The sequence below is a fragment of the Hemicordylus capensis genome, chromosome 6 (genome assembly GCF_027244095.1).
Source record: "Hemicordylus capensis ecotype Gifberg chromosome 6, rHemCap1.1.pri, whole genome shotgun sequence".
NCBI lineage: Eukaryota > Metazoa > Chordata > Lepidosauria > Squamata > Cordylidae > Hemicordylus > Hemicordylus capensis.
Window position 1 is genome coordinate 48084692 of NC_069662.1, and position 15875 is coordinate 48100566.

Genomic DNA, 15875 nt, shown 5'->3' on the forward strand with positions numbered 1-15875 from the left:
ACTGTCACACCAACAGTCTGCTCAACATGCTCTTAGGTTACTATGACGACCTTCCTGCCTCCATGGTGTACATAGTCTGTATCCCCGGGGACTTGGGGACTTCTTGGAGGCTTGTCAATGAAGTAGTAATGGTGGACAAGACAGCTTACACACACACACACACACACACACACACACACACACACACACACACTTGTTGTTGTTGTTATTGTTTACATTTTATATCCCGCTCTTCCTCCAAGGAGCTCAGTTCAGTGTACTACATACTTAAGTTTCTCCTCACAACAGCCCTGTGAAGTAGGTTAGGCTGAGAGAGAAGCGACTGGCTCAGAGTCACCCAGCTAGTATCATGGCTCAATGTGTTGGAAGTGAAGGACTTTGCGCTGTCTCTTGTCTCAGTGACAGTGGAGGACAGACTAGAGTCAGAGGGCTAGAGGGTCAAGACATTGGTTATCCTTTCTCCACTGCTCTGACACTATCCTTTTGGAATGTAGATTGCTACTCTTAGGGACTAACTTCCTTCCTTCCTGCTTTCCCTTCCTCTTCCCTTCCTTCTACCTTGCAACATGCAAGCTCCTCTCCCCTGCACCATGTGTGCAGAGATGCAGAATCCATCTGCATCCAGCTAGATAGTTAGATTAGAGATCCTAACTCCTCACTTTCCTATCTAGAATGGAGTTCTCTAATAAATATCATTTATATTGATTTGAAACTATGAACTGCCCCCAAGTTACTTTACTCTCAGCATACACACATGCCTAACTAAATTCCGCTGTGTTGTGCCTCTGTGCACTCTGCTATAATGAAAAACCAAAGAGAATTCCCAACAGAATGGGGATTTGAACTCAGGTCTCCCCTCTCCTAGTCCAGTACTCTAACCACTATACCATGCTGGCTCCTTGCAATGTGCAGCTGAGGGGAACATGGGCTGTGTTGTTTTAGGTGACCCTCTCAGTCCACAGAGGGGCACCCAGGCATTAACTGACTGTGGGCCTCAGAACATGTTTGATCCACAGTCCAGCACCACACTTATTTAGAACGAACAAACTAACGGCGAAGGTTTAGATAGCGCTTTTCAACAAATGTTCCCAAAGCGGCTGCCATTCCAATTGCCTCATTGCATTTCCCCCCCTTATTTATTAACTATATAACCTGCCCTTCCTCCAAGGAGCTCAGGGCAGTGTACATTATTCTTTCCACCTCCATTTTATTGTCAAAACAACCTTGTGAGGTAGGTTAGGCTGATAGATAGGGACAGGCCCAAGGTGTGTGAGTGAGGATTTGAACCTGGATCTCCACACTCCTAATCTGGCACTCTGACCACTATACTGCACTGATTCTTATTTCTTAAATGAGTTGAATGTCACCAAAAGGCCCCCCTCCCACTGGCACCACCAAAAATTAGAGTAAAGAGCTCCCAGAGTAGAAGGTGGTGTTTCTGACTGACTAGAACCCCAGCCAGTATTCCTTTTTCTACAAATAAACCAAAATGGGAAATGTTTTGAGTGCTGGAGAAGTGATGTTCCCTGTAACAGAAATGTTGTCTAACATGGCTGGATTCTAGCACCCAAAAAATTAGTAATAAATTAACAACTGTGAAATTATTGTGTCTTAAGAGTAATTTTGCACCAAATCTGCCACCTCCCCCCACCACTGGAGGGCGCTCTGTTTCTATTCAACACACAGCCGCTTCCTGTCATTTATGAGCTTGGATGACACTGTCTGTGATGCAAGCCATCTCCTTTTGAAGCAGATCTCTGTCTGGCTGGGAATCTTACTTTTTTTCTGAAGTTCAGAGGAATTCTCAACTCCAAAAGAGAAGTATCTGGAGTAACTGCTACAGACTACAATGGAAGGTGAGAGATTTAATGGAATTCTGGGGGACTTTGTGTTTAGCAAAACTCACATTTCCTTTGTGTCTTTACTTTCTTTTCTTTTCTTCTGCTCAAGTAGTACTTTGATCATTCCCTCCATTACTAACGTGTGATTTTATTTCAAAGTTCATCTCCTTTTTTTCTTAAGTATAGTTCCTTCCCACCCACCCCCATCTCCAAAGTTCCTACCACCACAACGTTAACTTTGTCAGGACAGAATTTAAAGAATGAGGGGCTTTAGGAGAGAAGCTGGATTTTTATTAAAGCAGGTCATCCATTCTATGAAATGATGGGAAAATCCACTGCGTTCACTTTTAAAAGTACGCTTAGGTTTTCGTCTCTCCTTTCCTCCTGCCTACTGACTTCAACTATTATTCTGCTGCAATTCAAGACAAAATATGTAAAATATAACACTGAACTCTTAAAGATATGTAAGAAGATAAAATTCCCTCCACGGTGTTTACAAAGAGCCATCTACTCTCACCTCAATACCAGGCTACGAACATGTTGTGAATTTCTGGAGTAACAGGCAATATTATAAAATATATTCAAACACATCCTGTAAAAGACTTTTCCAGGGAGACAATTGAATTTAACTCCTTCTGGGTTTATTACCTGTACAAAATGAGGTAAATTTGCAACACATGTTGATTGTTAGCTATAATGTAGAAATTACTTTCTCCCTTTCACATTTTCCTTTTTAAAAAATAAAGTGTTTTGGTTTCTCTTTGCATGCGTGCACATGCACGTGTGCGTATGCACACACAAACAAAAGTGTATACATATACCCAACAAAAGTCAGTTTTCATAGGTCAAAACTTTCAAATTTATGGGAATTAGTATACAGAGTGAACTCAGTTGTAATCCTATGCACACTTGGGAGTAAATCCTAATGAACTCAGTAAGCATTCATGGGATGGAGCTGCATGTGCACTAATGATTCCATGAGCTCTCCGCTTATTTTACTTTTAAAAATGTTTGTCTCTATATTCCCCACTGAACTGTGGATATTAATTAATGTCAGATGCAAAATTGCAAGAATGACACTTATCTTTGAAATGTTAACCTTACAGTTTAATGTTGTCCGGTGTTCAGAGCAGTTTGCCAGCTTGTCCCAAGAGATTAAATTGGTATAGCAGTTATCTCTCATTAGTTTAACTTCTGTTCATGTTCAGGATTGTGGTTTCCAAATAACTCTATATTTAGCATGTAGTTAGTAGATTCTGATTTACCATCTACCCTTTAATGTAGCACAAGGGACTGAAATTTTGATTCTCTTTAATTTCTGTCTCTGAAAACCCACCTCCTGATTGATTTTATTTTTGATTTAATCAGTGAAATTTCATTCAGTGTTGAAAAATATGGTCTTAGGGAATTAGTTACTTCTCCTTATGGGTGCTTCAATCCTACATGTGCTTCCTCGGAAGTAAATGAGTGAGTTCTCTGAGTAAACTTTATTATGACCTTTACTATAGATCAGTCAATGTTTGTTTAGTGCCAAACCATGATGGTAAGTGCTTTACGGAGAAGGGTCAAGATCCTTGCCTCCACATGGCTTTCACACTACAAAAACAAAACAGATAACCAGTGATGTAGGTGCAAACTCAGAAGTGCAAGCACTCTCCATGACAGGCCCCATGGCCATGCCCACCCCAACAGCCAGAGAAGCCAAGGAGAACTGGCGCTCCATCCCTGCGGATCCCTTCTCCACTATACCCCTGCAGATAACTCTTTTATTTGTTGGGCTTCCATGAGACAGGGATATACAACTGAAATGAGATGCACAGAAGGATTTGATATTTTCATTGTATTGCCAGGGAATAAAGAATTGATACTTCTGCTTCTTTCAAATGTCACATTTCTCGTGCATAATTTCTTTTCAAAATATAGTTTGAGATGGCAAAATAGCACTACCAAATTTCTCTGTGGTTTTTTTAAATGTAAGATGCAAGGGAATTTCTTTTAAAACCATATTCTCTTGCTGATAGTTAGCTAACAATTGGTCTAGCATTAAATTATCAATTTATTTCTCTTTCTGAACATGTGAAGAAGAATTTGGAATGATTAGGAATGACCTTTATTTCAACTCATGACTCAAGTACTGCCCTGTTTCCCAGGGATGCCATTATTAAAGGAAGACAGAAGGGACCTGACCCACTGTATCAGAATACATGGGATTATTCCTCAGGATCATCTACATTTCTGGTCTATTTGCTAGTTTTGTATACAGCTATAATAAACAATGTATTGGCTATGTATGCCAGAAGCTTGTTTTTGCTTCAAAGAAATAGAAATGGTGATGGTGACTGATGTGCATTTACAGCTTATTATAATATTTATTTTATTTTGTTTTATTTTATTTATTGTTAAATTTGTATACTGCCTTTCATTAAAACAATCCCAAGGCGGTTCACACAAAAATTAAAAACAAGACTATAAAAATGACACAATTAAAATATTAAGCTAAAATATAAAACAAATCTGACTAAAAAGATTTAAAATACAAGCACAAGAACCAGAGGCGTAACTAGGGAAAATGGTGCCCGGGGCAAGCACTGAAATTGTGCCCCCCCGCGCCCTGCCCCCCCAACATACTACATTATACTTAGGTTTTTCCTCACAAGCGCCCGCCACCGCCGCCAAGCCAGGCCACTGACTGGCCGCCAGGCGCCAGCAAAGCAATGGGGGGGCGCGGGCGGCGCGGAAGGGACCGCTCGTGGGGGCACCGACGCGCTCCCTTGACTGCTGCAGCGCTGCTGCACTGAGCAGGAAACATTTGTATTAACAAAATTTTTTTAAAAAAAAATTAAAAAAAATTTTTTTGTCATGGCGGCGCCCCCCACGTGACCAGAAAAGATGGCGCCCGGGGCACGTGCCCCCCCTGCCCCCCCTATAGTTATGCCTCTGACAAGAACTGTACAAAATACAAAGAAGCAGCAGTAGAAACAATCATATAAAAGCCTGGGTAAAAAGCCAAGATTTCACATGCTTTCTAAAAACTGTGATGGAGACCTAGGAGCGAATAGCCACCGGGAGAGCATTCCAGAGTCTGGGGGCAACAACAGAGAACACCCTGTCCCATGTGCAAGACAGCCGAACATCCCGCATTGTCGGCACCCGGAGCAGAGCCCCCTCAGATGACCTCATCAAGCGGGCAAGCCTTGGGAGCAGGCGGTCCCTCAGGTATCCTGGGCCCAAACCACTAAGGGCTTTAAAGGTCAAAACCAGCACCTTTAATTGAACCCTGAAACAAAATGGTAGCCAGTGCAGCTCTTTCAAAATGGGTGTGATGTGATCCCAATGGGCAGCTCCAGATAAAATCCTAGCTGCTGCATTTTGCAGTAGCTGCAGTTTCTAAGTATTCTTTAAGGGCAGCCCCACATAGAGCCCATTACAGTAATCCAGCCGTGACATGACTAAGGCATGGGTAACTGTGGCCAGATCTGCCTTCTCAAGAAAGGCATATATGTTGTTAAAACTGGCTGACATCTAGAGCAGCTATCTGGGGATGGGGCAGAGCTGTGTCCCTGTGCAAAGAGGCTGCTTTTAACTCAGCCAGAGTCTTCCCAAGCAGCCACATATGGGAGGTGTGATTTTAATTGCTCTCCCTTGCTTCCATAATTGCTCCTTGCCTTCCAAAAAATATGTCCCTGAGGGCTGTGTGACCCTCAGGGACATATTTTTGGAAGGCAAAGAGCACTTATGGAGGCATGAGAGAGCAGTGAAAATTGCTTCCCTCACCCTGCTCATGCTCTGTTGCTCGGAAAGACTAGCTAAGTTAAGAACAGTGTCTCTTTGCAGGGATGCAGCTCTGGATTTCAGCCATAGTTTTATCGCAGTGTAATATTTGCAGGTTTTTGAACCTTTCTGTGAACCTCTTCCCCATACCTCTTTGTTGCCCCCACAGCTGAAAACTGAAATGGCTACTCTGACATTTGCTTAGTTTTTTCTGCGTGATATTGCACAAAATTTGAGAGGAACAAACTACAAATTATGTGCCAATATGTGTTTTGAAGTTTTAACATTGTTTTAATTGAAAGCAACCTCAGGAGGCTGAGAGTGAAACAAATGACTAGGAAGAATAGCCGGGCAGGTAGAAGGGGTTCTTAATTCTCACTGTGCTCACTGTTTTTCCACTCAGAATTGTTCCCCAACTGTTTTTCACCCCCCCCCCATGGGGTTCTGAATTCACCCAGTGGGCAGGGCTGGCACTACCATTAATCAGGATGAGGTGGACCACTTCAGGTGGCAGATTGTGGGCCAGTTCTCAGGGGCAGCACGGTAGCCCACTCATCACCCTCCCTGTAGATGACCTGCATATGAAGGAAGGTGAAATGGTACCAGGCTGCATTTTCTCACCTCCTTTCTTCCTTTTATTTTCTTTTGGGGGTGGGTGGGGGGGAGAGATTTGAAAAAGAAAAATTGGGGGAGAAAAACAGAGAAAGAGAAGTGGGGGAAAGAATGCTGTTTCTTGCTCCAGCAAAATGTCAAAGGCCAGCACTGCTAGCAGGTTTGCCCCATGGGTTTCCCCTAGCTGCTTTTTACTTCCTCCGCTCCTTTGTTAACAATTGTTGTTCCTGTGCCCCATGACTTTTTAGATGTTCAGCAGGGACTGGGATTCCCAGACCTGAATCTTCTGCCAAATGTCTAGGTTGGTCCTTCCATCAGAGTGGGATTTCCATGTTTTTCTTGTTTTCCTGTTATACCTTTGACAATTCCATATCAGCCAGAACATCAACAAGGAGAGATTTGTGTATCACCCTAATTCCAACCCTAGGAAACCTAGGGTGCAGCTTTTGAAGGCATAGGAGCTCTGTCAGAAAAAAAAGGTGACAATCTCTGGATGGGGGGGGGTATGAACTGACTAAATGTTCTCCCTTAACATATTCTTAATGCCAATATTTGCAGACAGTGATAGAAATATCTGTTCATGATATACGTTGCCTACAAACCCTTCTGAAACAAACTTGCTTTCCATGCAAGGCTGTCATCTCAAACATTTCTCCAACTATTTCTATTTATCAGGGACAGTCCCTATTGACAGTTGTCTATCTCTGGTAAATAAATGTCCCTGTTTGCTGCTTGGAGAGCAGTGGTGTGTGAGTCTGTATGGGATGCGTCTTCATTTTAGTGTGCAGACATTATTTGCACAGACACCAACTACCAGTGCATTCCTTCCACTCCCTCTTCCATAACTGAGTATCTAGATACCGTGTTTCCCCGAAAATAAGACAGTGTCTTATATTAATTTTAGCCCCCAAAAATGCACTAGGGCAATTAGCGGTACATCAGAAATTACTGCTAGGTCTTACTTTCGGGGTAGGTCTTACTTTCAGGGAAACAGGGTAGTAATGAGGAGCCAGGGTAGTGCAGAAATTAGTGTGGCAGGCAAGACATGGGGCAACCCACATTCAAATCCCCACTCAGCCATATGAAGTTTACTGAGTTACCTTGAGCCAGTCACCACTGTCAGACTAGCTTACCTCTCAAGGTGGTCGTATGATGAGGGGAAAGGAGAGCCATGTATAATGTAGGGAAAGAAGAGCCTTCCCTGGGCTTGGGAAGGGTGGGGTGAAAGTCTTACAAGTAAAATATTGCTGAATACGTTTAAGTTGCAGTGTGTCTGTAAGTACAGCCAGGTCCATTGTGACAGTAAATATTCTCTAGGATGTTATGTTGTTGTTTTTAAAGACAACTCTTCTAGTCAATTTTCTCTCTTGGCCTGCTTCAGAAGCCAGTACTGTTGCAGAGTAAATTAATATAGCAAGTCCTCAGACTTACAACACAATGAACCGATTCTCATGATTGCCAAAAAGTGGGCTAAGGGAGCCTAGCCTGCTTTTTGGCGGTTGTGTGCTGCCACGGGAGCCACGCAGCTTCCGGCACCTAACCGGCCTAATTCCCCCTCCCGTTAGCCGAGGTTAACGGAGCGAGCACTCCATTAACCTCTTCTTCCTGATCGTGTACTGCTGTGCCGCGGCTCCGTGCCACGGCAACACACAGGGAGATGCCCAGCGGGAGGCTGAAACCAGCCTCCTGGCCCTGGGGGTCTCTCCAGGATGCCCCGCGCAATCACGTGGGGCATCCTGGAACTACTAGGGGCCACACGGCCCCCGATCCCCGCAGCCCCCACCAGCTCCATGACGGAGCAGGCAGTTGTGTGGGCGGCTGATCCGACCGCCCAGGGCTCCATGAGCGATCATCTGCAGGGAGAGCGGGCTAAGCCCGCTCTCCCTGCAAACCCCCTAAAGGCGAGTCTCACTGATTGTGAGACTCGCCTCAGTTGGTTCCTGAAAACATTGTCAAATGTTCCTGAACCAAGACTAGATATCCTATTTATTTCTGTTGCTGTCAAAGCTGGTGGTGTGCCAGTCATAAATGTGCCGACAAACAGCACAGAAGTAGATGGTGAAGAGTCAGAAGTTGTCACCTTTGCCACCCACTCCCTTCCAAGTCCTTTCTTGGCTCTTTTGCTAGGAAAGAAGGCAAGTGAGCAGGAAGCAGCATGTGGGCTGGGGACGGGCCAGGCTCTTTCTCTCTTGCTGTCACAGCACAGCAGCTGAGCCTGGAGGGGGCCTGAAAAAACAACGGGGGCAGTGGCTAGAGCATCTTGGATGGGCAAACCAGCCAATCCCCCTGCAGCCTCAGAAGCAGCAGCAGCAGCCACCAAAACTCCCAGTCTCAATGACAATGTGAGCCCGAGCTTCCACTGTTGCCTCCTTTAGCCCATGCACCAGCAGCCGTCCAGCAGTGTCTCCCTATCTGTGGCAGGTGTTGTAAAGTTGAAACACAGTTGTAACATTGGAACAAGGTGGCAAATTACAAATGTCTTAAGTGCCATTGGTCTTAACTTTAAAGTTGAGGACAGCCTGTATGGCAAGCTCAGAAGACCCTCCAGCCATTGTAGTCATGGGAGGAGTCCATGCAAGGAGTGATCATTGGTATGAAAACAGGGGTCTTTCATGGGAGTCTTGGTTTTAATTTTAAAAATATCTGCTTGTGGAGAGCAACTGAAGCCCTTCTTTCTCAAATCACAGTGTTTTAATCTCTCCCCACCCCGCACTTCAAAAGAGTCTCCCTTGTTATTTATATGTTGGTTCTTTTAATGATGAAAAGAAAACACTTAATGCTTAATTTCTAAAGTAAGTGTAGCAGGGCATTCAGAAACCACACCCTCTTACCTCGAAACCCAGTCCCAGATGTGTGGCAAAAGATGTCTGGGTGTGGTAATGCAGAGGTGTGGAAAAAGCACTCTATGCATGTGCGTCTATACTGCTGTGTCTCACGTTCCAGAACTAAGCAATCACATTCAGAACCACTTTGGGAGCTAAACCCCTGTGAGTCCTGACTCAAACTATGCTTCTTATGCTCAATGAATTACAGGCAAGGAAGACTCAGGTTGGTTATTTGAGACAGAAATGGGCATCTGGTAGCCAACTGCTGTCACACATTCGGGTTTTGACCACATGTTAGAATGCAGCCCGTTTTATATCTGGGGTAAAAACAATCTACAATTTGCATTGGTTTTTTGGGACAACTTCGAGTTTGCAGTAAAGCCTCCCAGTAAACTCATGGTAAAGCCTGCTGTGTGTAAAAGTCCCTGGACGGTCTGGGGACAAAGTTCACCTGTTTCTAGCAAGCCTGGGGGCAGGCTTACCCCTTCCTCTTCTAGCAACTAGCCAGAAAGCAAGAAAACTGGGTTACACAACTGCTGAACAGCAACAAGACTATTTTTCACCTTCCCCAACCAGTTTGTTGCATGGGACAAAATATTGTGCTACTAGTGTTGGATCTAGAAAAGCAATATCTTGGTGCCCATGAAAAAACAACACAGAGAGTAGTGGTTTGGAAAGGTCTTCAGTTATCAAAGTTCTTATAATTCGGATGTTGCAGAGGCCCCATATATGTTCCATAAACCTTGGTGGTGAAGCAAGGGAAGCGGTTAACACTTTCCTGCCGCTTCATATGAGCTAAGTTTTGCAGTTATGTAACAGCCAGGACCAGGTTTTTCTTCTTCTTTTTCTGGTTTTTTTTTAAACAGACATCAGATTTTCTGATAAGGAGATTAAAGGAGGGGAGAAAGGAAGAAACAGACAGAAAGAGAATGAAGCAGTGAGACCAAGGCATCGCCATTAAAAAAGATGAATACTTTATTAATCTCCCTCAAAGAGCAGTTTTCAGTCTGATTCCTCAGTTTATCAGGGAAGATTATAAGAACATCAGTAATGGCAGATCAACTTCCTGGAAGCCAGCCTGCCCACCATTACTGATCTTACCCTGCAATGAGCAATTAGGGCTACCAACTGACCGGGGAGAGGGGGGAGATGGCCTGGCTGGAGTTTTTGTTGTTTTGAAGCTGCTAATTAGGCAAAGAGGCACCTTTTAAACATGGTGATTCTCTTTATTTAGCAGGGGGAGAGTAACTGGTACTACCTTAACCGCATTTTTGTTATCGTCTGTCAGCTATGCAGGGGCTTAGCTATAGTTGAACGAAAGGGTTCAAAGAACACGGGCACCCAGCTCCTGAGGGCCCTCCAGCTCCATCCCTCCCTATTTTCTTCATTGTCTCCCTCACTCTGGGGGGCCGCCCGAGAGAGGGATGAACACGGGTCCCCTCTCCCCTAGCTACGCCCCTGCAGCTATGGCTGCAAGAAGCTGCAGCTAGCAGACCCTAGCACTCTTGGGGGAAGGCGGAGGGATCCCCATAATGCACTGCACACTCATGAGGTGTGTTGTTAGAGCTCTGGGGAACTGGGTGACAGGGGGCAACATGTCCCAGCACCCCAACTCTTGGAGCTACTGGCAGCAGCTGTGCTTGTCTGGGTGGGTGATCCGCCCACCCATGGAAGGAGAACTGCTCGTCTGCAGGGATGTAAACTCTTCAGGGCTTCCTCTCCACAAACCCTATTGCCCTTTCTCACTGGTTGTGAGAAAGGGCTCATTGATTCTTGCAGTTCCTGGTGAAGTCAAATTCTTGTAGTTCCTAGTTAAGTCAGACGTGTGTTGACCTATGGTCTTCCTCAGTTGACTGTTTTCATATAGTGCTTACAAGGTCAAAAATCTCCAAGTTCCTCCTAATCCAAAGAAGTTTTCACAGTTTCTCCAAGGTCTCTCTTAGTAATCAACTTACACACCTTTCTTCTGTAAGATATTAAAGCCTTATTATAAAAGGTAAAAAAATGATAGAGCCACTTATCAATATATAGTGGACTTATCCATCAGAAGCTTAAAATTCAAACTCCTTGCAAAGGGTCTGTAGGTTAACGGAGTCAGCCAGCCATATATTTTTTTAATCTGTCACCAGGAGCCACAAGAATTAATGATTCAGTAAACATATGTTTGAGGACTTTTATGACACAAGAATCAATGACTCAGTCAACATATGTTTGAGGACTTTTTGTATACTATGACTTGAGCAGGAATCATAAGAATCAATGACCTAGTCAATATATGTTTGAGGACATTTTTGGATACTAACGACATCTATGAGAGTAATTGTGGCCTATTAACTGTTGCATGCACTCGTATTTTCAATATTTTTAGCATATTTATTGTTGACTTACATGTAAATAACTTTTCATCTAATGTTTTTTCCCTAAGTACCTGTTAATGATTTTTATGGATTAAGTACCATCAACTTTTACTATTAAAATATCCATTTATATTTTTATTTTATGAATATATATATATATTAACCTAGGATTATATTGTACTTATCCCTGATCTTTCATATTACTCTAACCCTAAATGCAACCACAGAAATGGGTTTGATTCATTCTAAGACATGCAGCTAGCTGGTTCTCGCGATCAGAACTTGGGTAGGGGAAGCCTACTACCCAAATTCGGGAGCTGCATGTGCTCCCATTTTCTAATTGTGTCTGAGTTAAAAACAAGGCAGGAGGCGGGAAACCTGACCGTTTGCTAAGCCCTAGCTGGGTAGGATGAGCATACCCTACCCAGATTCCATCCCCAACTTCAGAACAAGGTAAGAGGAAAAACTGTCCTACTCAACGGGGGCTTAGCAAATGATCAAGCTCCCTGCCTCCTACCTTGTTTTTAACTCACACACAATCAGAAAATGGGAGCGCACATGGCTCCTGAACTTGGGTAGGAGAAGCCTCCTACCCAAGTTCATGGCAACAAGCCTATGTTCTCTAATTGCTTCCATACTAGGCCTTTTCTCTGGAGCTGCTATCCTTTGGTCATTCCCTTTTTATATTGTTTGGAGACTAATTGCTTTCCAGCATTTTCAGAGTCGTCATCCTCTGTGTTTTCCAGTTGAATTCGTGGAGATTTTCGGCAGTGCCTGTGTAGGCAGGTATAGCGCTATTGAGACACCTGGCAGAAGACAAGGAGTCTGTGAAATAATTGCTGACATGGCCTGGCTGTGCTAACAATAAGAGTTCTTTCCCTCAATACTTTTTAACAGTGCTTGATTGCCAGCAAGCAATGCACCAGATCTTGTAGCGGGAGCAGTTGGTGAAAGCAGAGGCTGATGGACCTGTGACCGCTGTGATAAAAAATAGAGGGAAATAAGTGGAGGTTGCCCTCTCTGCACACTGTATTTGATCACTGGCCTTGTTATGGTTCAAGAGAAACGAGGATTCCTGGGACTGGTAGAAATTGTGATTGTTGGAGCAAAGCTCCTACTGTTCCCCCTCCCATTAACTTTTAACAGCCAGGTTATTTATACTGTATTAAAAGAACCCATTTATGCTGGCATTCAACAATACAATTATGGTAATTTTAAAAATAGAAAATAAGCAGTTGACTGATTTTAATCATACTGAGTGGTGTCATGGCACACATTGCTACAGTGGTTGCCTTTTTGGCAAGGGTCAAATGGGCTAGCCTCAAACGTATTCACAGGTTAGAGTAGTCTATGGGCCAGAAGGGTTGATCCGTATATTTCGAGTGAATAAACGGGGTAGTGTTTTTTTGATTGCTTATGACCCTGGTAGTCTTATAGCCATGATGGCCTTTGATAATGAATAGCTTTCACCAAACACACACACACATGCACACACTCCAGCTTATTAAAAATATCTTTAAAGGAACATCAACTCTAGGATGGGACCCTACATTGTCTGGCATCACATCACATCAATATCACTTCTCACCTGAATATTAAACCCAGTCCCAACTGCTAATAATCGGGCATAAAGCCTCCAGTTGATGCAACAGGATCTATATTAGGTTACTATGAAAACCTGGCCACATAACAGAAGCAAAGTCAGTACCCTTGCTGGTTGTGGCAGACTTTCTGCACCTTGACTTGTATAGGCTAGCAAATAATTTCAAGTGGCATTTGAGCAATGTGACAAATTGGAGAGACTGTAGATGTACCATCAGAACTCTTTCAGTGTCTTGAACATTTCACATGTTATTTGTATAAGAACACAGAAAACATAAATGAGTTATGCTACATAAACTTCTGTGCAAGAAAGGGTATAGTGTATGGGTAGTCAACCTTGGCTCTCCAGCTGTTGTTGAACTACAACTCCCATCAGTCTCAACTACTACTACGACAGTTCAATAACAGCTAGAGAGCTAAGGTTGCCTACCCCCAGTGTAGCAGAATCACATCAGCAGCCACCTTGTCATGACTCCCCACAACAGAACATTTTAATGTAAACCACCCTGAGCCATTTTTGGAAGGGCAGTATAGAAATCAAACAAACAAACAAATTCACAATGTGAATTACCAAGATTTATTTGGAAAAACTGCCTGATCCAGTTTCCAGAAATCCCCAGTCCAGACAGCTATGGATGGAAGAATAGTAAGAGGTACTTACGATTCAGTGGATGGCTGGGAAACCAGCTCCTGATTTCTGTTCTTGAACTATTGTCTTGCATTTACAGTCTGGTGCTGTGCTCATGTGTAGCTGTATGAAGAATGGTTTGACATGCACGGCAATATGCCATGTAGAGCAAAGTGACAACCATGCTGACAAAGATGTGGATGACTTTTATGATCATCTAAAAGAACTTTATTGAAAACTTTGCAGTTTCCTACAGTGTTTTCTATAGATTAATGCTTTCAAAATAGTAATAAAATAATAAATATTGCCATAGGAAAACTTTCTTTTTCATGTTTACCTGTCAGTGAGGCTATTCTTGTGAGCAGCCAAGACCAGGCTAGGGCAGCTAAGCTCGGGCTTGGTTGCCTGTGGGAACAGAGGCGTATCTAGGGAAAATAGAGCCTAGGGCAAGCACTGAAATTGCACCCCCTGTCCAAACATCTGACACCCATCTTTGAGATAACTTTACCATAATATCAGCTGAAAAATAAAAGTCAAGCTCTTTAATCTTTTAATCTTTCAAAAACTATTTAGCAGTGGATGTAGCCAGACCAAAAAATGCTGGGAAACTACAAATTTCAGTATGCTGGGGCTCATGAAATACCCAAATACTATGTGGAGGTGTACTTGGAAAACTAAACAGAAGTGCCTGTCTAATTCTCTATTATGCATTGTAGCATAGCTATTACATAAGTTTTAAAAATAAATGGAGAATTTGACTTTTCCCAGATACTCTGAAAATAATTAAAGGATATGCAGAGTAAACTGTGTCACTGCTTGGAATATATTCTAGTATTTCAGAAAGACAGTTAAAATGACAGCAAGAGAGCAAGAAACTCCCAGTGGGCCTTAATACTAAGGATTTCACACTGATTCAAAGACAAACTCACCATTAATAGCCATATTATTAAGACATCACATTTAACTCACTTATCACAAGAAGCAAAGTAAGAGCAAATGAATACAACCCTAGCTCATAAGCTTCAGCTCAGTATTCACAAGCCCTGATTCTCTGTACTAAGTGCCAAACTAAATGTGTACAGTGATTTATATTATATATATATATATTTTAAAAATTACCTGTAGCCCATTCAGGGGGGCATCCTAAAGGCCATGTGGGGGGTGGTCTGCAAAGGTTCCCCCTCCCCCCGCTGGCCTTTAGGGCCTTTCAGGGACCATTTGAGCATGTGTGGTGGCCATTTTTAAAAATAATAATTTTTTTTAAATGGCCACTGAAAACAAAATGGCCACTGAACATGCTCAAATGGCCTCTTCAAGGCCTGGCATGGCCTAGGGCCTCACAGAGGCCATTTGAGCATGCATGGTGGCCATTTTGTTTTTGGTAGCCATTTTTAAATTTTTTTAAGAATGGTGCCCCCCTTAAAGTGGCACCTGGGGCACGTGCCCTGCATGCCCCACCCTAGATACACTCCTGTGTGGGAATCGCCAGGAGGTGCGCACCTCCCAGCAGTGCCTCGGCAAACCCAGCTAAGAAGCTGGGCTTTTAAACAAGGTTAAGGGAGTGAGCACTCCCTTAACCCCATTTGATCAACAGTGTGTCAGGACCAGTCACTGAGTGGATCCCCACAAAGTACATTTTGGGATTTCTGGGGTCCAGGACAACGAGTCCCAGCCTCAGAGCTGCACAGAGCAGACAGCAGAACTGACCATGTGGGAGCTCACAGTGCGCTCCCATCAGTAGAACATTGATTCTCTAAGGCAGGGGTGTCAAACTGTGGCCCTCCAGCTGTTGTTGGCCTACAACTCCCATCATCCCCAGTCACCATGGCCAGTAGCCAGGGATGATGGGAGTTGTAGGCTAGCAACATCTGGAGGGCCACAGTTTGACACCCCTGATCTAAGGGGAAGGCAAAGCTTGGGAAGTCTTTTCCCCACCCACCTGACCAGTAGGTTGTGTGAATGGCCCCAATCTGTTACTTCAGGTGGAAAATGTTGGATTAGTAATGTTTTTGGGCCATCATATGGTCACTGTTGCTTGTGAAGTATTTTAAAGCTATTTTTTACACAATAAGCTGGGTTGAAGGGGCGGGGCTGTGAAAGCTACTCATTATCAAAGGCCAGCATGGCTAATAATTCTACTAGGGTCATAAGCAATCCCCAAAAAACCCTACCCCGTTATTCACTCAAAATGTACTGCTCAACCCATTTTTAGACCCTGGCCATAGACTAGAGTGAATTA

The 15875-nt window shown here is 43.6% G+C and overlaps 1 protein-coding gene across 4 annotated transcripts in view; it reads left to right on the forward strand.

Annotated features, from left to right (window-relative positions):
- The window catches only part of IKZF3 (IKAROS family zinc finger 3), an 86743-nt gene that overhangs the window by 815 nt on the left and 70053 nt on the right, over nucleotides 1-15875 (forward strand). For 3 of the 4 annotated variants that reach the window (XM_053262954.1, XM_053262956.1, XM_053262957.1), the window contains exon 1: nucleotides 3-1856. In XM_053262954.1, the coding sequence (XP_053118929.1) occupies nucleotides 1850-1856 (7 nt within the window). In that variant the 5' untranslated portion in view covers nucleotides 3-1849. Of the gene's footprint in view, nucleotides 1-2; nucleotides 1857-15875 lie in introns of those variants that run through there. The other variant, XM_053262955.1, reaches the window with a different exon arrangement.